We start from the raw sequence: 16,963 nt of genomic DNA, 5'->3' as shown, positions 1-16,963 counted from the left end.
ATGCTAGTATTTACTTGTGACGCTATGCTAGCTATGCTAGTCAGCTTTTTTACTGGTGGGGGTGGTGGGGGGTGCTCCCGGATCCGGGTTTCTGAGGCGGTAGAAGTTAACAACCTCCAGACGAGCTTCAATGCCATACAACTCTCCTTCCGTGGCCTCCAACTGCTCTTAAATGCAAGTAAAGCTAAATGCATGCTCTTCAACCGATCGCTGCCCGCACCTGCCCGCCCGTCCAGCATCACTACTCTGGACAGTTCTGACTTAGAATATGTGGACAACTACATATACCTAGGTGTCTGGTTAGACTGTAAACTCTCCTTCCAGACTTACATCAAGCTTCTCCAATCCAAAATTAACTCTAGAATCGGCTTCCTATATCGCAACAAAGCATCCTTCACTCATGCTGCCAAATACACTCTTGTAAAACTGACCATCCTACCGATCCTCGACTTCGACGATGTCATTTACAAAAGAGCCTCCAACACTCTACTCAACAAATTTGATGCAGCCTATCACAGTGCCATCCATTTTGTCACCAAAGCCCCATATACTACCCACCACTACGATCTGTACGCTCTCATTGGCTGGCCCTCGCTTCCTTCTCGTCGCCAAACCCACTGGCTCCAGGTCATCTACAAGTCTCTGCTAGGTAAAGCCCCGCCTTATCTCAGGTCACTGGTCACCATAGCAGCACCCACTCGTAGCACGCGCTCCAGCAGGTATATCTCACTGGTCACCCTCAAAGCCAATTCTTCCTTTGACCGCATTTCCTTCCAGTTCTCTGCTACCAATGACTGGAATGAACTTCAAAAATCACTGAAGCTGGAGACTCATATCTCCCTCACTAGCTTTAAGCACCAGCTGTCAGAGCAGCTCACAGATCACTGCACCTGTACATAGCCCATCTGTAAACAGCCCATCCAACTACCTCACCCCCATACTGTATTTATGTATTTATTTTGCTCCTTCCCCAGTATCTCTACTTGCACATTCTTCTGCATCATCTACTGCATCAATCTTCTGCATCTACCATTCCAGTGTTTAATTGCTATATTGTAATTACTTCGCCACCATGGCCTATTTATTGCCTTACCTCCCTTATCCTACCTCATTTGTACATGCTGTATATAGACTTTTTCTACTGAGTGTTTGTTTATTCCATTTGTAACTCTGTGTTGTTGTATGTGTCAAACTCTTTTGGTTTGCTAGCCTACCTGGTTAAATAAAGGTGAAATTAAAAAAAAAAAGAGGGTCAACCAGTTATTAAATCCATGTGTTCACATACTTTTTACACCCTGCACTGTGAATGTTTACACGGGGTGTTCAATAAAGACATAAATGTAAAATTGTGTGTGTTATTAGTTTAAGCAGTCTGTGTTTGTCTATTGTTGTGACCTAGATGAAGATCAGATAAAATTTTATGACCAATTTATGCATAAATCCAGGTATTTCCAAAGGGTTCACATACTTTTTCTCTACACTGTATATTGGGCTACATAGGGTTCTGTCTGTATCAACTCTCTTCTCTGGCTCTGAAATATTGTCCTCCGAGTGTCCCCCTCCCTCCCGGTCTCTCTCTCCGCCTCTCTCTCTCTCTGATAGAGATGCGGGGCGGATCTCTACCGAGGTTTAACACCTAAAAGTGTCACTCAGGATTTCACGCTGCAGCTCAATGAATCCAAAGGAAACCGAGGGAATAGAGAAAGAGGAGAGGATAGAAGATGGGAGAGAATACCAGAAAGCAAAGATCACAAGACACACACAGACCTGCCATGACTGGGCCATACATTACAGAACGATGTTAGATAGAGAGTGAGAAAGTGAGTGTGTGTGTGTGTGTGTGTGTGTGTGTGTGTGTGTGTGTGTGTGTGTGTGTGTGTGTGTGTGTGTGTGCATTCGTACTTGAATGTGTGTTTGTGTGTGTGTGTCTGCACGAAGTGCGCAAGTGTGTCAGAGAGAGCTTGTAAAAAAGGAGAAAAACATTCCACGCTAATGCATTGGCATTAGCTACACATGCTGCACAACAGCACTTCAACCTGAAGAGAGCCAGGCATGTTTGAACACTGGAGATGATACTGATACTGTTCATAAACCACCTCACTAGTTCTTTGGCACAGAGACAACAAGGTAAACTCATTATATCTCTATACCGGCAGCCAAGCCACAGACAGACCTACGCAGAGGGATTCACTCTCATTGGGAGAACTGGAGAACAGCCAACACTGCTGGCGGCACAAATTATAGAAATTACAGTGAGAGAGAGGGTGTCAACAAAAGCACAAGGAGAACGGGATGGAGAGAGGGATCGATTGAGTTGAAATTAGTAATTTGAGTAAAACATTTGTGGATGAGAGAGTGGATAGCAAAATAGAGAGAAGGATGGAGATCGGTAGTGAGAGCAAGCGCAAGAGACACACCTTTTCTCCCTCAGGAGACTGAAAAGATATGGCATGGGTCCCCAGATACTCAAAAAGTTCTACAGCTGCACCATCGAGGGCATCCTGACCAGTTGCATCACCACCTGGTATGGCAACTGCTAATGTGGGAAAAAGTCCACACATACTCACACACCCTTTCTTCAGACACACACACCACTCTCTTGTCACTACTATCCCTTACAAATCTTCTTCCATTTTGAATGTCTGTATCTCTCCCACAAACCTGCGCCTTCCACAGCCTCCCTAAGTCACCTTACCTCTCACCACACACACACACACACACACACATGAAAACTTTTGAGGGTGAGAGGGGAAGATTACACCCAAATTGACCTGCCCCCCTCCCACCCTCCACCCTCCCCATGCTCCCTCCCCCATCCCCATCCCACCCCAGCAGGGCTAGCTGAGTATGGGGGCAGATGTCTTAGTAAGCTGGAGTAGGGTGGTGGAAGGAGGGGGGTGCATTGTCCGCTGAGCCTCTACATAGTAATTATGACCACCCACTCACCCCCATTCCTTACCCCTCCTGCCACTCCCGAGGGCTCTAATTTTGGTCACGCGCTGCAGAATGGCATCTCGGCACTCCCTAAACAGCTACTCAATCAGACATGCAGGGAGTGGAAACCAAACAACCAACCGACTCAGTATCTGCTGACACACACCAACTAACAAACGGCTATCTGAGGTATTAGGAGTGCAGAGGGAGACATTAAATATCACACAATTTAGAGTAGGCATAGCTCATTCATGGCCCATGTGAAAAATAAACTCTACACAGTAACGTTGCATGGAAATAACTCCATGTCAATTTAGCACACAGACACTTTTACACAGAAAATATACCAGACTACAAACTTCAGAACAGCCTCAATGTTGGTATTTTATTAGGATCCCCATTAGCTTTTGCAAAAGCAGCAGCTTTTGCAAAAGCTACCTTTCCTTTCCTGTAGTCCACACAAAATATGAAACATAATACAGAAGGACATAATAGAGAACATCAATATACAAGAACAGCTCAAGGACAGAACTACATTAAAAAGAAATTGTAGGCTACGTGTGCCTTTACATCAATGCATACACAAAAACTGTATAGGTCAAATAGGGGAGAGGCGTTGTGCCGTGAGGTGTTGCTTTATCTGTTTTTTGAAACCAGGTTTGCTGTTCATGTGAGCAATATGAGATGGAAGGAAGTTCCATGCAATAAGGGCTCTATATAATACTGTACGCTTTCTTGAATTTGTTTTGGATTTGGGGACTGTGAAAAGTCCCCCGGTGGCATAAGTATGTGTGTCAGTGCTGCATGTAAGTTGACTATGCAAACAATTTGGGATTTTCAACACATTAATGTTTCTTATAAAAAGAAGGAGTGATGCAGTCAGTCTCTCCTCAACTCTTAGCAAAGAGAGCGAAACATGCCGCTTTTTTCTGGGCCAGCTGCAGCTTAACTAGGTCTTTCCTTGCAGCACTGGACGACACGACTGGACAATAATCAAGATTAGACAAAACTAGAGCCTGCAGAACTTGCTTTTTGGAGTTTTGTGTCAAAAAAGCAGAGCATGTCTTTATTACGGCTAGACCTCTCCCCATCTTTACAACCATTGGATCTATATTATTTGGCCATGACAGTTTACAATCTAAGGTAATGCAAAGTAATTTAGTCTCCTCAACTTGTTCAACAGCCACACCATTCATTACCAAATTCAGCTGAGGTCTAGAACTTAAGGAATGATTTGTACCAAATACAATGCTCTTACAGTGACTTGCGAAAGTATTCACCCCCCTTGGGATTTTTCCTATTTTGTTGCCTTACAACCTGCAATTAAAATAGATTTTTGGGGGATTTGTATCATTTGATTTACACAACATGCACAACTGAAGTTGCAGCTCCTTCAGGGTTATCTTTGGTCTCTTTGTTGCCTCTCTGATTAATGCCCTCCTTGCCTGTTCAGTGAGTTTTGTTGGGTGGCCCTCTCTTGGCAGGTTTGTTGTGGTGCCATATTCTTTAAAAAAAATTATAATGGATTTAATGGTGCTCCGTGGGATGTTCAAAGGTTCGGATATTTTTTTATAACACAACCCTGATCTGTACTTCTCCACAATTTTGTCCCTGACCTGTTTGGAGAGCTCCTTGGTCTTCATGGTGCTGCTTGCTTGGTGGTGCCCCTTGCTTAGCGGTGTTGCAGACTCTGGGGCCTTTAAGAACAGGTGTATATATACTGAGATCATGTGACAGAACATGTGACACTTAGATTGCACACAGGTGGACTTTATTTAACTAATTATGTGACTTCTGAAGGTAATTGGTTGCACCAGATCTTATTTAGGGGTGTCATAGCAAAGGGGGTGAATACATACGCACACAACCTTTTTCCGTTTTTTATTTTTTAGACGTTTTTGAAACAAGTCATTTTTTAAATTTCACTTCAATTTGGACTATTTTGTGTATGTCCATTACATGAAATCCAAAATACAAATCTGTTTAAATTACAGGTTGTAATGCAACAAAATAGGAAAAACCCCAAGGGGGATGAATACTTTTGCAAGGCACTGTAGTTTTAGAGATGTTCAGGACCAGTTTATTACTGGCCACCCATTCCAAAACAGACTGCAACTCTTTGTTAAGGGTTTCAGTGACTTCATTAGCTGTGGTTGTTGATGCGTATATGGTTGAATCACCAGCATACATGGACACACATGCTTTGTTTTTTGCCAGTGGCAGGTCATTGGTAAAAATAGAAAGAGTAGAGGGCCTAGAGAGCTGCCCTGCGGTACACCACACTTTACATGTTTGACATTAGAGAAGCTTCCATTAAAGAAAACCCTCTGAGTTCTATTAGATAGATAGCTCTAAATCGACGATATAGCAGAGGTTGAAAAGCCATAACACCATATATATTTTTTCAACAACAGGTTATGGCCAATAATATCAAAGGCTACACTGAAATCTAACAGTACAGCTCCCACAATCTAATTATTATCAATTTCTTTCAACCAATCATCAGTCATATGTGTCAGTTCAGTACATGTTGAGTTCCCTTCTCTATAAGCATGCTGAAAGTCTGTTGTTAATTTGTTTACAGAGAAATAGCATTGTATTTGGTCAAACACACTTTTTTCCAACAGGTTGCTAAGAGCTGGCAGCGAGCTTATAGGTCTGCTGTTAGAACCAGTAAAGGCAGCTTTACCACTCTTGGGTAGCGGAATTACTTTGGCTTCCCTCCAGGCCTGAGGAAAAAGACTTTCCTCCAGGCTCAAATTAAAAATATGACATATAGGAGTGGCTATAGAGTCAGCTACCATCCTCAGTAGCTTTCCATCTAAGTTGTCAATGCCAGGAGGTTTGTCATTATTGATCGATAACATTACTTTTTCCACTTCTCCCACACTAGCTTTACAAAATTCAAACTAGCATTGCTTTTCTTTCATTATAATTTTTTTTATGCATGAATACAATTGCTTACTGTTCGTTGTGGGCATTTTCTGCCTAAGTTTGCCCACTTTGCCAATTAAATAATCATAAAAATAATTGGCAACATCAAATAGTTTTGTCATGAATAAGCCATCTGATTTGATGAAAGATGGAGTTGAATTTGTCTTTCTGCCCATAATTTCATTTAAAAGTACTCAAGTTTTTTTCCATTATTCTTTATATCATTGATCTTGGCTTCATCGGGGCGTGGACTCTACAAGGTGTCAAAAGTGTTCCACAGGGATGCTAGCCTATGTTGACTCCAATGCTTCCCAAAGTTGTGTCAAGTTGGCTGGATGTCCTTTGGGTCGTGAACCATTCTTGATACACACTTGAAAAACCCAGCATCATTGCAGTTCTTAACACAAACCGGTGCGCCTAGCACCTACGAACATACCTCGTTCAAAGGCACTTAAATCTTTTGTCAATCTGTCTCAATTGTCTCAAGGCTTACAAATAATTATTTAACCTGTCTCCTCCCCTTCATCTACACTGATTGAAGTGGATTTAACAAGTGACATTAACAAGGGATCAAAGCTTTCCCATGGATTCACCTGGTCATTGTATGTCATGGAAAGAGCATGTCCTTAATGTTTTGTATACTCAGTGTATATCTCTACCTCTCAGTCAGTGAGAATACGCTCTACATATGAACAACGTCTGTGGGGGAAAAGTTACAGGAGAGGAACTAAGGATGATCTATATCACTCCTAATTAGCAAGAACCAACATCCCTGCAAGAAAGCAAACATGTTCCATTCAACTGACTCTGCGGGAAAGCAACTATAAACCACTGTTCATACAACAGCACAGGAGAGAGAACAACGATAAAGAGGTCACACACACTTCACACAACATTGTAGGCAGGGAGAAGATATCCCGCCAGCACACAACGAAGCAAACACACACACACAACGGACAACAATGGTGCTAGATACAGGACAACTAACAAACCAATAAGGACAATAAAAGTACACAACAAGTTTCATTCAAATGACCTTTTCCAGATGCAAGAATGACATATTTTACTAAAACAGAGCCAGCTCTTATGTGTATATGAATAAAAACACATTCATTCCTACCAGACACACCATCAAGGCATTCACCTTCAAATACTTTAGGACTAGGACAGTGATTAAAAGGACCCTAGTTTACCACACAGACACAACATGATATGAAAGATAAAGAAATCTAAACTCTGATGCACCTTTGACTGCGGATCAGACGCTTGAGAAAAAACTTGATCTATGCGTTCTTTACTGTACAAAACCAACTGACAATGTAAAACCTTTGACAGATGGAAGGAGGCCCCAAATAGCATTGGACATAAAAGAGTCTACAGCAAAATAACATAAATAAATCCAACTTACCAGTTGGCATAATGGCTCGACTTTCCTTCAGCAAAAAGAACAGATGAGTTTAAACCCCTGAAGAGGGGTAAATGGTTCGAAAAGAAAACAACAGTCCAGGAAAGTTTGCATATCCACCAGGAGCAGAGTATTCCAATCGCAGTATTCCCTTCCCGCAGCATGCAAAATTCCCCCACACTTCCTCACATTCTTTCAGTCAGTCGGATACATTTCCTTCTTCAGGGAGCAAGCATGCCATCCGCTGCTCCGAACACACACTCATAAACACGCACTCACTCTGGCACCTAACACACACACTCAGGCTTCTCACTGGTGCAGCAGCTGTTGAACCCTCTTTCTATACTTTATTTCTCTCAGATTGTTTCTCTATAGCTTGCTCTCTCTTTCCCTTCTTTGCTGGCTTGCTGAAGCTGTCTCTCACTGGGCTCTCTGTCTCCCTCTTTCAGACGGGCTCACTCTCTCCCTCTCTCTCTGGTGGTAGCATGTCCACTCAGTGTATGTGTGTATGTCTCTGTGTGCGTCAGACTGAATGACCTCTGCTCTCCCCTGTTCCCTCCCCCCTGGGCTTTCCCCTCCACCCGACTCCTCCCCCTCTCTCCCACAGCAAATTACAAGGAGTTGATTTCCACATTAAGTGCCCTCTCTCCCCATGTCCTCTCTTCTCTCTCCTTTTATCTTCCTCCTCCCGTTTTTTTTAAGTCGGTCGTTCTTTTCAAACTCTCGGGAAGTCTCTGTATTCCGCATGAAGAAAAAAGACACTATGTATGGGTGTGTTTGTGTGTGTGACAGCACAGGCATTGAATCCCTGCGGTTAGTCAATAGGTTCACAGAACAGTGCAGCTTACTGTTCAGTAGGCTACCATACAACGCTAGTGAACCCTCAAACTGCGAACTATCCAACTAGTGCCCTCCACCCCACCCCAACAGGTCCTAGGCAGCCTGCAGTAAAAGGTCTATCTCCAGCAGCACAACCCTTCTCTAGCACTGAGGGGACCCATTGACCCATGAAGGCCTCTGCCCTCTCCCCTTAACCCCAAACCCTGACTGCCCTCTCCCCATGCCACATAATGAGCACCTCATGCTAAGCAAATACATAACACCACTGACCAGCTCTCCTGCTTCCAACTCCGGCCAGTTAATTGGAGGACAAACCCCTACTATCCTATCTGACAGCCTTAGGGATGGATGGATCAAAAAAATGGGGGGGAAATGGGGGAGGGTCATGCTTTTTCAATTTCAGTCAACGAGAGGGTTGAGTGTTTTTTTAAATCTAGTCCAGGGGAGGGTAAAGTAATTTGTAAATGATAAAATGTCAATATTTCTCAGTGTTTTAGAAGTAGTTGCTTATTAGGCTATTTGTCAATGTGTGCTCCATGCCGCCCCTCGTCTCTGATTCTCCGCTTAGTGCTCAATATCAATTGTGCCTATAGACTAGTTAGTGTGGTTTCAATCAAAATGATCCATAGGCTATAGGCTACGAAGTGCATGCTCGGTAGAAGCACAGAGCAAAATGATATTTCTAAGAAAGTTACTGGGATGGTGTCAATAAAACTAGGCTGCATTACACACTGCAATGGATATTCCAACCCTGCTCTGCTTATTCTGATCAAAAACCGATGGTTGTGCTGTGTAAGGCTATGGTGGCAGGTTAGGAAGAGAGTCAAAGGTTTCTTCAGAAAATTATTTTTGATTAGGCCTAGTCCCAAAAATCTTGCGCGTGGACTAGCCTACAGTTTATGTTCTGTTATTGACCTCACAATAAGACAGATTCGAGTAACTTACACTGTGGTGCTGAAACTTGAACCAGCGGCCGCAGCACAATCAAATTCGAGAAGGTATAAATAATTTCAACATATGTTTTTTAATTAGACTAACAACATAGAGGCTTTGTGACGCCACCAAGATATGCAGATTTAGAAACTGTTCTTCATTTTGTTAGCATTACATGGCAAAGTAGCCAGAAGGTTGTGGATTCGCAGACCACCACAGACAAGGGTGAAAAGATATCCATTACATGACTGGAGTTTGGAACACTGCTAAAGTTGTCTATCAACTTTAAAAATGTAGCGCAACAGAACCAGTTACATCTGATCATCAATGAATTCAAGAAGAAGCCATTAATTGTTTAACAAAGCAGCCACATACCATCAGGTATGCACTTGTAACTTCTAATATGAAATTTTTTCGTTTCATTATTATTTAATTCTAAGTAATAATTATTTTATGTTTATTTCACTTTTGTTTATTATCTATTTCACTTACTTTGGCTTGGGGCTCCCAGGTGGCACAGCAGTCTAAGGCACTGCATCTCAGTGCTAGAGGCGTCACTACAGACCCTGGTTCGATTCCAGGCTGTATCACAACCGGCCGTGATTGGGAGTACCATAGGGCGGCACACAATTTGCCCAGCGTCGTCCGGGTTAGGCTGGGGTAAGCCGTCATTGTAAATGAGAATTTGTTCTTAACTGACTTGCCTAGTTAAATAAAGGTTAAATAAATAAAACATGTGAATATATGTGTCCCATGCCAATAAAGCCCTTTGAATTTAATTTAATTACTTTCTCGAGTGATACTGTGCATTGACTTTTTACACATTTTGTTACTGTATTCTTAAATTGGAGAAGATTGGAACCACTAGACTCTTCCTAGAGCTGGCCACCCGGCCAAACTTAGCAATCGGGGGAGAATGGCCTTGGTCAGGGAGGTGACCAAGAACCTGATGGTCACTCTGACAGAGCTCCAGAGTTCCTCTGTGGAGATGGGAGAACCTTCCAGAAGGAGAACCATCTCTGCAGTACTCCACCAATCAAGCCTTTATGGTAAAGTGGCCGGACTGAAGCCCCTCCTCAGTAAAAGGCACATGACAGCCCACTTGGAGTTTGCCAAAAGGACGCTCAGACCATGAGAAAAAAGATTCTCTGTTCTGATGAAACAAAGATTGAACTATTTGGCCTGAATGCAAAGCGTCACGTCTGGGGGAAACCTAGCACCATCCCTACGGTGAAGCATGCTCTGGGAGACTAGTCAGGATCAAGGAAAAGTTGAACGGAGCAAAGTACAGAGTCATCCTTGATGAAAACCTGCTCAGGACCTCAGACTGGGGTGAAAGTTCACCTTCCAACAGGACAACAATCCTAAGCACACAATCAATGCAGCCTCAGGATATGTGGTTTCCATTGGATTCTATGTAAACTGGAAAGCACATATCCTGAGGCTGTATTTATTGTAGCTGGGGATTTTAACAAGGCTAATCTGAAAACAAGGCTCCCTACATTTTATCAGCATATCGAATGCACGACCCAGGCTGGCAAAACCCTGGATCATTGTTATTCTAACTTCCGCAACGCATACAAAGCCCTCCCAAATGCCAAATGGGCACGTTCCTACATATGCATGCATTCTGGAGAGAGAAGCACCATATCTTCGCTACACACCCCTCCCCTTCCTGATGCAACATTTTAAATTGTACTCAAAGACATTATCTTCCCACATATTTTAGATGCTTTTCACTGTGAGCTGTGACTCAATCAGCTAGACCTAATGCCATGTGCACTAACCCAAATTGTGGCCTTCCCAAATAGGCATATGCCTACACACTTGTCATTTGAAACAACCCACAAAAAAAGCTAATGATCCTCTGTGGTGAAGTCATGATCCCTGGTGAAGTATTTTGATTGATTTTAGTTAGACACGAATAATTATATAATTTTGACGAAACATCAATTTACTTTAGGGCAATTCAGCATCCTAACAGTGCGCTATGCACCCGCCAACTTTCCTTTCCAATTTGCAAGAGGCTGAAATCAGAAATCTGTATATAACTTCCGCGATGCATACAAAGCCCTCCCCCGCATTCCTTTCGGAAAATCTGACCATGACTCCATGTTGTTGCTCCCAGCCTATAGACAGGAACTAAAACAGGAAACGCCCGTGCTCAGGTCTGTTCAACGCTGGTCCGACCAATCGGATTCCACGCTTCAAGATTGCTTCGATCACGTGGACTGGGATATGTTCCGGATAGCGTCGGACAATAACATTGATGAATACGCTGATTCGGTGAGCGAGTTTATTAGCAAGTGCATCGGTGATGTTGTACCCACAGTGACTATTACAACCTTCCCCAACCAGAAACCGTGGATTGATGGCAGCATTCCGGCAAAACTGAAAGCGCGAACCACTGCTTTTAATCAGGGCAAGGTGACCAGAAACATGACCGAATACAAACAGTGTAGCTATTCCCTCCACAAGGCAATCAAACAAGCTTAGCGTCAGTATAGAGACAAAGTAGAGTCACAATTCAACAGCTCAGACACGAGAGCTATGTGGCAGGGTCTACAGTCAAACACGGACTACAAAAAGAAAACCAGCCACGTCGCGGACCACGATGTCTTGCTCCCAGACTAACTAAACAACTTCTTTGCTCGCTTTGAGAACAATACAGTGCCACCGACACGGGCCGCTACCAAAACCTGCGAGCTCTCCTTTACTGCAGCCAACGTGAGTAAAACATTTAAACGTGTTAACTCTCGCAAGGCTGCCAGCCCAGACGGCATCCGTAGCCGTGCCCTCTGAGCATGCGCAGACCAGCTGGCTGGTGTGTTTACAGACATATTCAATCAATCCTTATCCCAGTCCGCTGTTCCCACATGCTTCAAAAGGGCCACCATTGTTCCTGTTCCCAAGAAAGCTAAGGTAACTGAGCTAAATGACTATCGCCCTGTAGCACTCACTTACGTCATCATAAAGTGCTTTGAGAGACTAGTCAAGGACCATGTCACCTCCACCCTACCTGACACCCTAGACCCACACCAATTTGATTACCGTCCCAATAGATCCACAGACAACGCAATTGCAATCACACTGCACACTGCCCTAACCCATCTGGACAAGAGGAATAGCTATGTAAGAATGCTGTTCAGCTCAGCATTTAACACCATAGTCCCCTCCAAACTCGTCATTAAGCTCGAGACCCTGGGTCTCGACCCCCTGCCCTGTGCAACTGTATACTGTACTGTACTTCCTGATGGGCCGCCCCCAGGTGGTGAGGGTAGGAAACAACATCTCCACCCCGCTGATCCTCAACACTGGGGCCCCACAAGGGTGCATTCTCAGCCCTCTCCTGTACTCCCTGTTCACCCATGACTGCGTGGCCATGCACGCCTCCAACTCAATCATCAAGTTTGCAGACGACACTACAGTGGTAGACTTGATTACCAACAACAACGGGACGGCCTACAGGGAGGAGGTGAGGGCCCTCGGAGTGTGGTGTCAGGAAATTTACCTCACACTCAATGTCAACAAAACAAAGGATATGATCGCGTACTTCAGGAAACAGCAGCGGGAGCAGCCCCCTATCCACAGGTGCATCACAGCTGGGACCAAGAGACTGAAAAACAGCTTCTATCTCAAGGCCTTCAGACTGTTAAACAGCCATCACTGACATTGAGTGGCTGCTGCCAACATACTGACTCATCTCTAGCCACTTTATTAATTAAAAATTGGATGTTATAAATGTATCACTAGCCACTTTAAACAATGCCACTTTCTATAATGTTTACATACCCTACATTACTCATCTCATATGTATATACTGTACTCTATACCATCTATTGCATCTTTCCTATGCCGTTCGGCCATCACTCATCCATATATTTGTATGTATATATTCTTATTCATTCCTTTACACTTGTGTGTATAAGGTAGTTGTTGTGAAATTGTTAGATTACTTGTTAGATATTACTGCATGGTCGGAACTAGAAGCACAAGCATTTCTCTACACTCGCATTAACATCTGCTAACCATGTGTATGTGACAAAGAAAATGTGATTTGATTATCTTATTTCTGATTGTCTCCACTCCCCAAGCTGAGCATCTCAGTCATTTTTTCTTCCTCACACAAGTCAACAATTTTTTTGGTTTTTTAACTCCATTGCGAATGATAGTTCATCAGTATTTCCTCAGAAAGGTTGAACTGACTGAATAACATTTCTCATGTCCTTTATTATTCATAAATCATACAACGTAGTTATATGTCTATGGTATTGCATCCGGACAAGATCTAATTTGTATTTTCGACAGCCACAGCCAGGTCACCTGTGATACAAGTCCGTTTTTGACAACCATCCATGTCTGAGGACGTCGAGAGATGATGTGCAAACCTTCAACTAGAGGCAACAGTGAGTGCTGTTACCTTCCAATAGGTTTCGGTAAGCATCTGCCTCTGATGCCAAAGGTTGCATGTTCTAATCCAGCAATCGATTTTAGTTTTAAGCCTATCCTAAACCTTAACACTTACCTTAAACATTCTGAGTTAATGCCTAACCTTAAAATTTTGGAGTTAATGCCAAAAATGTACCCTAATCTTAAAAATTCGGAGTTAATGCATAAACTGATGTTTGAGAAACATGGATTAACGCCTAATTCTGGCGTGAAACTGTGAGAGCTAGTTGCCGGTCCATCAGGACTTGCCAGACAGTACAGTGAAGGGGAGTTATTCGTCAGCAGCCTACCGAATTGCATCGGTAAGAGTGCTGTTCATTTGGCTTCCTAATTTGCATACTAGGCTTTTTGGCAATTATCTGCAGATAATTGATGAAAACATTTGATGAATATGGTGAATAATCCTCACTGAAGGAACAATAGTTAAGATAGTAGAGAGAGAGCCTGGTATAAAATATGATAAAAGAAAACAGATTTTTTTTAAAGCTAATGATACTTTTGTGGTATTTTCAAAGATATTGATATAGGTCTACTGATTTAATCAAAGTGTTGACAATGGAGTAGTCATCTGCTGCTTTCTGTGAAGCAAAGCCCATGATTAACACCTGCTTCATTCTTCAATCATACCTGCATTGCAGACAGCTGAGAAAATGTCTCTTAAAAGGAAGCTTGAAGCCTGTGGAAGCCAGCAGAGTGGCCCAGCGCAGTCAAAATTATATATATTTTTTCTGTGTTTTATATCATATTGTACAACAGCCGATGAATCTAATACTGTAAAAGTGTGAATTTTTTTGCAGTTTTATTTCCTGATAGTTGCTGGTAGATATTACAATTACAAGGTACTAGAGTCCACCAAAGTTAAGCTTGTTTGGCAAAAAAAATCTTAACATCCCCCCCAGCCAGTTGGAGCTGGCTGGCTACTTTTTCTATTTGGCTGGCTACTCCATATGCTTGTGTAAAACAGTAAATGGTAGGAAGAAGATGGTCCAGATCAGATGTTGGGTACTTTATTTGTTGAATATTATGTGAATCCTATAAATTAAAAGGGCCAATTTGGGTGCAATCAGTTAGCTTAATTTCGTAGAGATCAAATAACATTTCAACAAAATAATGTTTCAGGAATGCTAATCTTATCTTTTTCTAACTACAGAAATGATTTCAGAACAATCTGAGATGGTGGGTGTAATGCTTCCTGAAACGACATGGAATGACCCAGGTTTGATTGGGTGATTCTTATTGCAGTGGGCACAGAGTGTGTGTGTGTGTGTGTGTGTGTGTGTGTGTGTGTGTGTGTGTGTGTGTGTGTGTGTGTGTGTGTGTGTGTGTGTGTGTGTGTGTGTGTGTGTGTGTGTGTGTGTGTGTGTGTGTGTGTTTCCTCAGACAACCTGAAAGCTCTTTCGTTTTCTCAGCTGTGCCAGTCACAATGAGGCCAGCTTGTTTCCACATTCCCTAAATGTCCCTGTAGGAAAGTCAACGTAAAACACATTCATGCTGCATACCTCAATTCTTACATTCTCTTTGTTATTTTACTGTACTGTTTTATACAGTATATAAACTTTCACTTCAACAGTTAACAGTGGAACAATAGTTTCAAATGGTTTTAAAGGAAATTACAGTCCATATGAATAGCGTGAAACATGAAAATGAAATCACTAAACAGAGGGACAAATTAAAAAGCTCTATTGTCTCCATTTGGTGGCCTCCATAACATCTGGTACATTTCCCTAGGATTCCTGCCTTATGAGCTTCCCAGTTTCACGGGATTCCCATATTCCCTGAGCAGCGTGCAGCAGTCTGGCCATGATGCCAGGACAAGTTCAGGAATGTCTGAGGCTGGGCGGCCAGAATTCTGAAGCTGCAATTAAAACTGATATACAACCGACTCAGACAACAAGGAGCAGCTTCTCCCTTACAGCAGACTAAACAACAACAAAACAGCATTGCCACTAAAACAACAAAAGCAGCAGCTCTTTGACCACAATATGAACTACAACGACATCCACTACTGTCAGGGTAGTAAGTAATACAGTGTTTAGTATGCATTTCACATACACCGTTCAATGGATTTAACAAATCGCTAGAGGGGAAAGAAGAGTGGAAAGGAAGGAGGGCGAGAGGGCGAGAAGGGGAGAGGGTGGGAGAGAAAGAGATTGGAAGCGGGGCACAGAATGGGAAAGGGTAAAGTAAGAGAGGAAGCTGCCAGAGTTACGACTGGACACGGTAGTGTGTGTATGTGAGGCGTTGTGTGATTTTGTGTGTGTGTGACAGTTAGTGGGACTGTGTGTACTGTATGTCAGACGGTGTGTGTGTGTGTGTGTGTGTGTGTATGTGTGTGTGTGTGTGTGTGTGTGTGTGTGTGTGTGTGTGTGTGTGTGTGTGTGTGTGTGTGTGTGTGTGTGTGTGTGTGTGTGTGTGTGTGTGTGTGTGTGTGTGTGTGTGTGTGTGTGTGTGTGTGTGTGTGTGTGTGTGGCGGACGGACGGAGAAAACTGTGTTTGAACACAGATTAAAATACAGGACGAAGGTCCAGCAGGAAGAAGGTGAGAGGGGGAGAGATTGTGAAATGGCTTTCCTCTCCTCCACCTCCTCCCTCTCTATTCCTACCACTACAACACAACTAAACACAGCACCCTGGACCGTAGGAAGAAAACAAACACGTATCACTGAAACACACACGTTTCCATGGTAATTTAGAGTTTATGAAAGAAGTGTGACTTTTGGTCAAACTCAAGATGTAAAGATGTTAAAATAAATAAATAAATAAATCAAGGCTAAATATGATCCAACGACTCTGACTCTCTCTCTCTCTCTCTCTCTCTCTCTCTCTCTCTCTCTCTCTCTCTCTCTCTCTCTCTCTCTCTCTCTCTCTCTCTACCTGGACACATGCGCCAGTGTTTAAAGGTGAGATAATACAGTCTGGGATTATGATACGGATAGCAATAAATAACCCCTATCCTCTAAATCATGAACTTTAAACAAATGAATCACATTTCAGTGTCTAGGAGTTTTTGCAGCTTCGGTTAATTCTGAATGAATCGTGAATAATGATGAGTGAGAAATTCACAGAGGCTCACTCATCATTACTTATTTGAGCATACAATATAGCTCAGTATTTGAATGATATTTTATACACTCATTTTTCTTCATCTTTATCAAGGGTGTCAATCATTTCACACCCCATTGTATATTATATATATTTTTGTCTTCGCATTGTTTCACTCCACTGCTGCTAAATGAATATTGGGGAAACAATGCATTCCATTTGTAGAAGTCTTAGAACGCCCAGTGTAACGGTCCTGACCTGTTTTATGTTGTTTTTGTATGTGTTTAGGTCAGGGCATGTGTTTTGGGTGGGCAGTCTATGTTATCTGTTTCTATGTTGGTTGTGGTTGCCTGGTATGGCTCTTAATTAGAGGCAGGTGTTTTGCGTTCTCCTCTAATTAAGAGTCATATTTAGGTAGGGTGTTCTC

At 42.8% G+C, this 16,963-nt stretch overlaps 1 protein-coding gene across 2 annotated transcripts in view; it reads right to left on the bottom strand.

Moving 5' to 3' along the window:
- LOC139556677 (pleckstrin homology domain-containing family G member 1-like) overlaps positions 1-7,784 on the bottom strand; it is a 96,685-nt gene extending 88,901 nt beyond the window's left edge. For both annotated transcript variants that reach the window (XM_071370914.1, XM_071370915.1), the window contains exon 1: positions 7,277-7,784. In XM_071370914.1, the coding sequence (XP_071227015.1) occupies positions 7,277-7,286 (10 nt within the window). In that variant the 5' untranslated portion in view covers positions 7,287-7,784. The remainder of the gene's footprint in view (positions 1-7,276) is intronic.
- Between the last annotated feature and the right edge of the window lie 9,179 nt (positions 7,785-16,963).

Source organism: Salvelinus alpinus, chromosome 27 (assembly GCF_045679555.1).
Source record: "Salvelinus alpinus chromosome 27, SLU_Salpinus.1, whole genome shotgun sequence".
NCBI classification, from domain to species: Eukaryota; Metazoa; Chordata; class Actinopteri; order Salmoniformes; family Salmonidae; genus Salvelinus; species Salvelinus alpinus.
The sequence above is the reverse complement of the archived record's forward strand: the minus strand, read 5'-3'. Positions and strand labels throughout refer to the sequence as shown.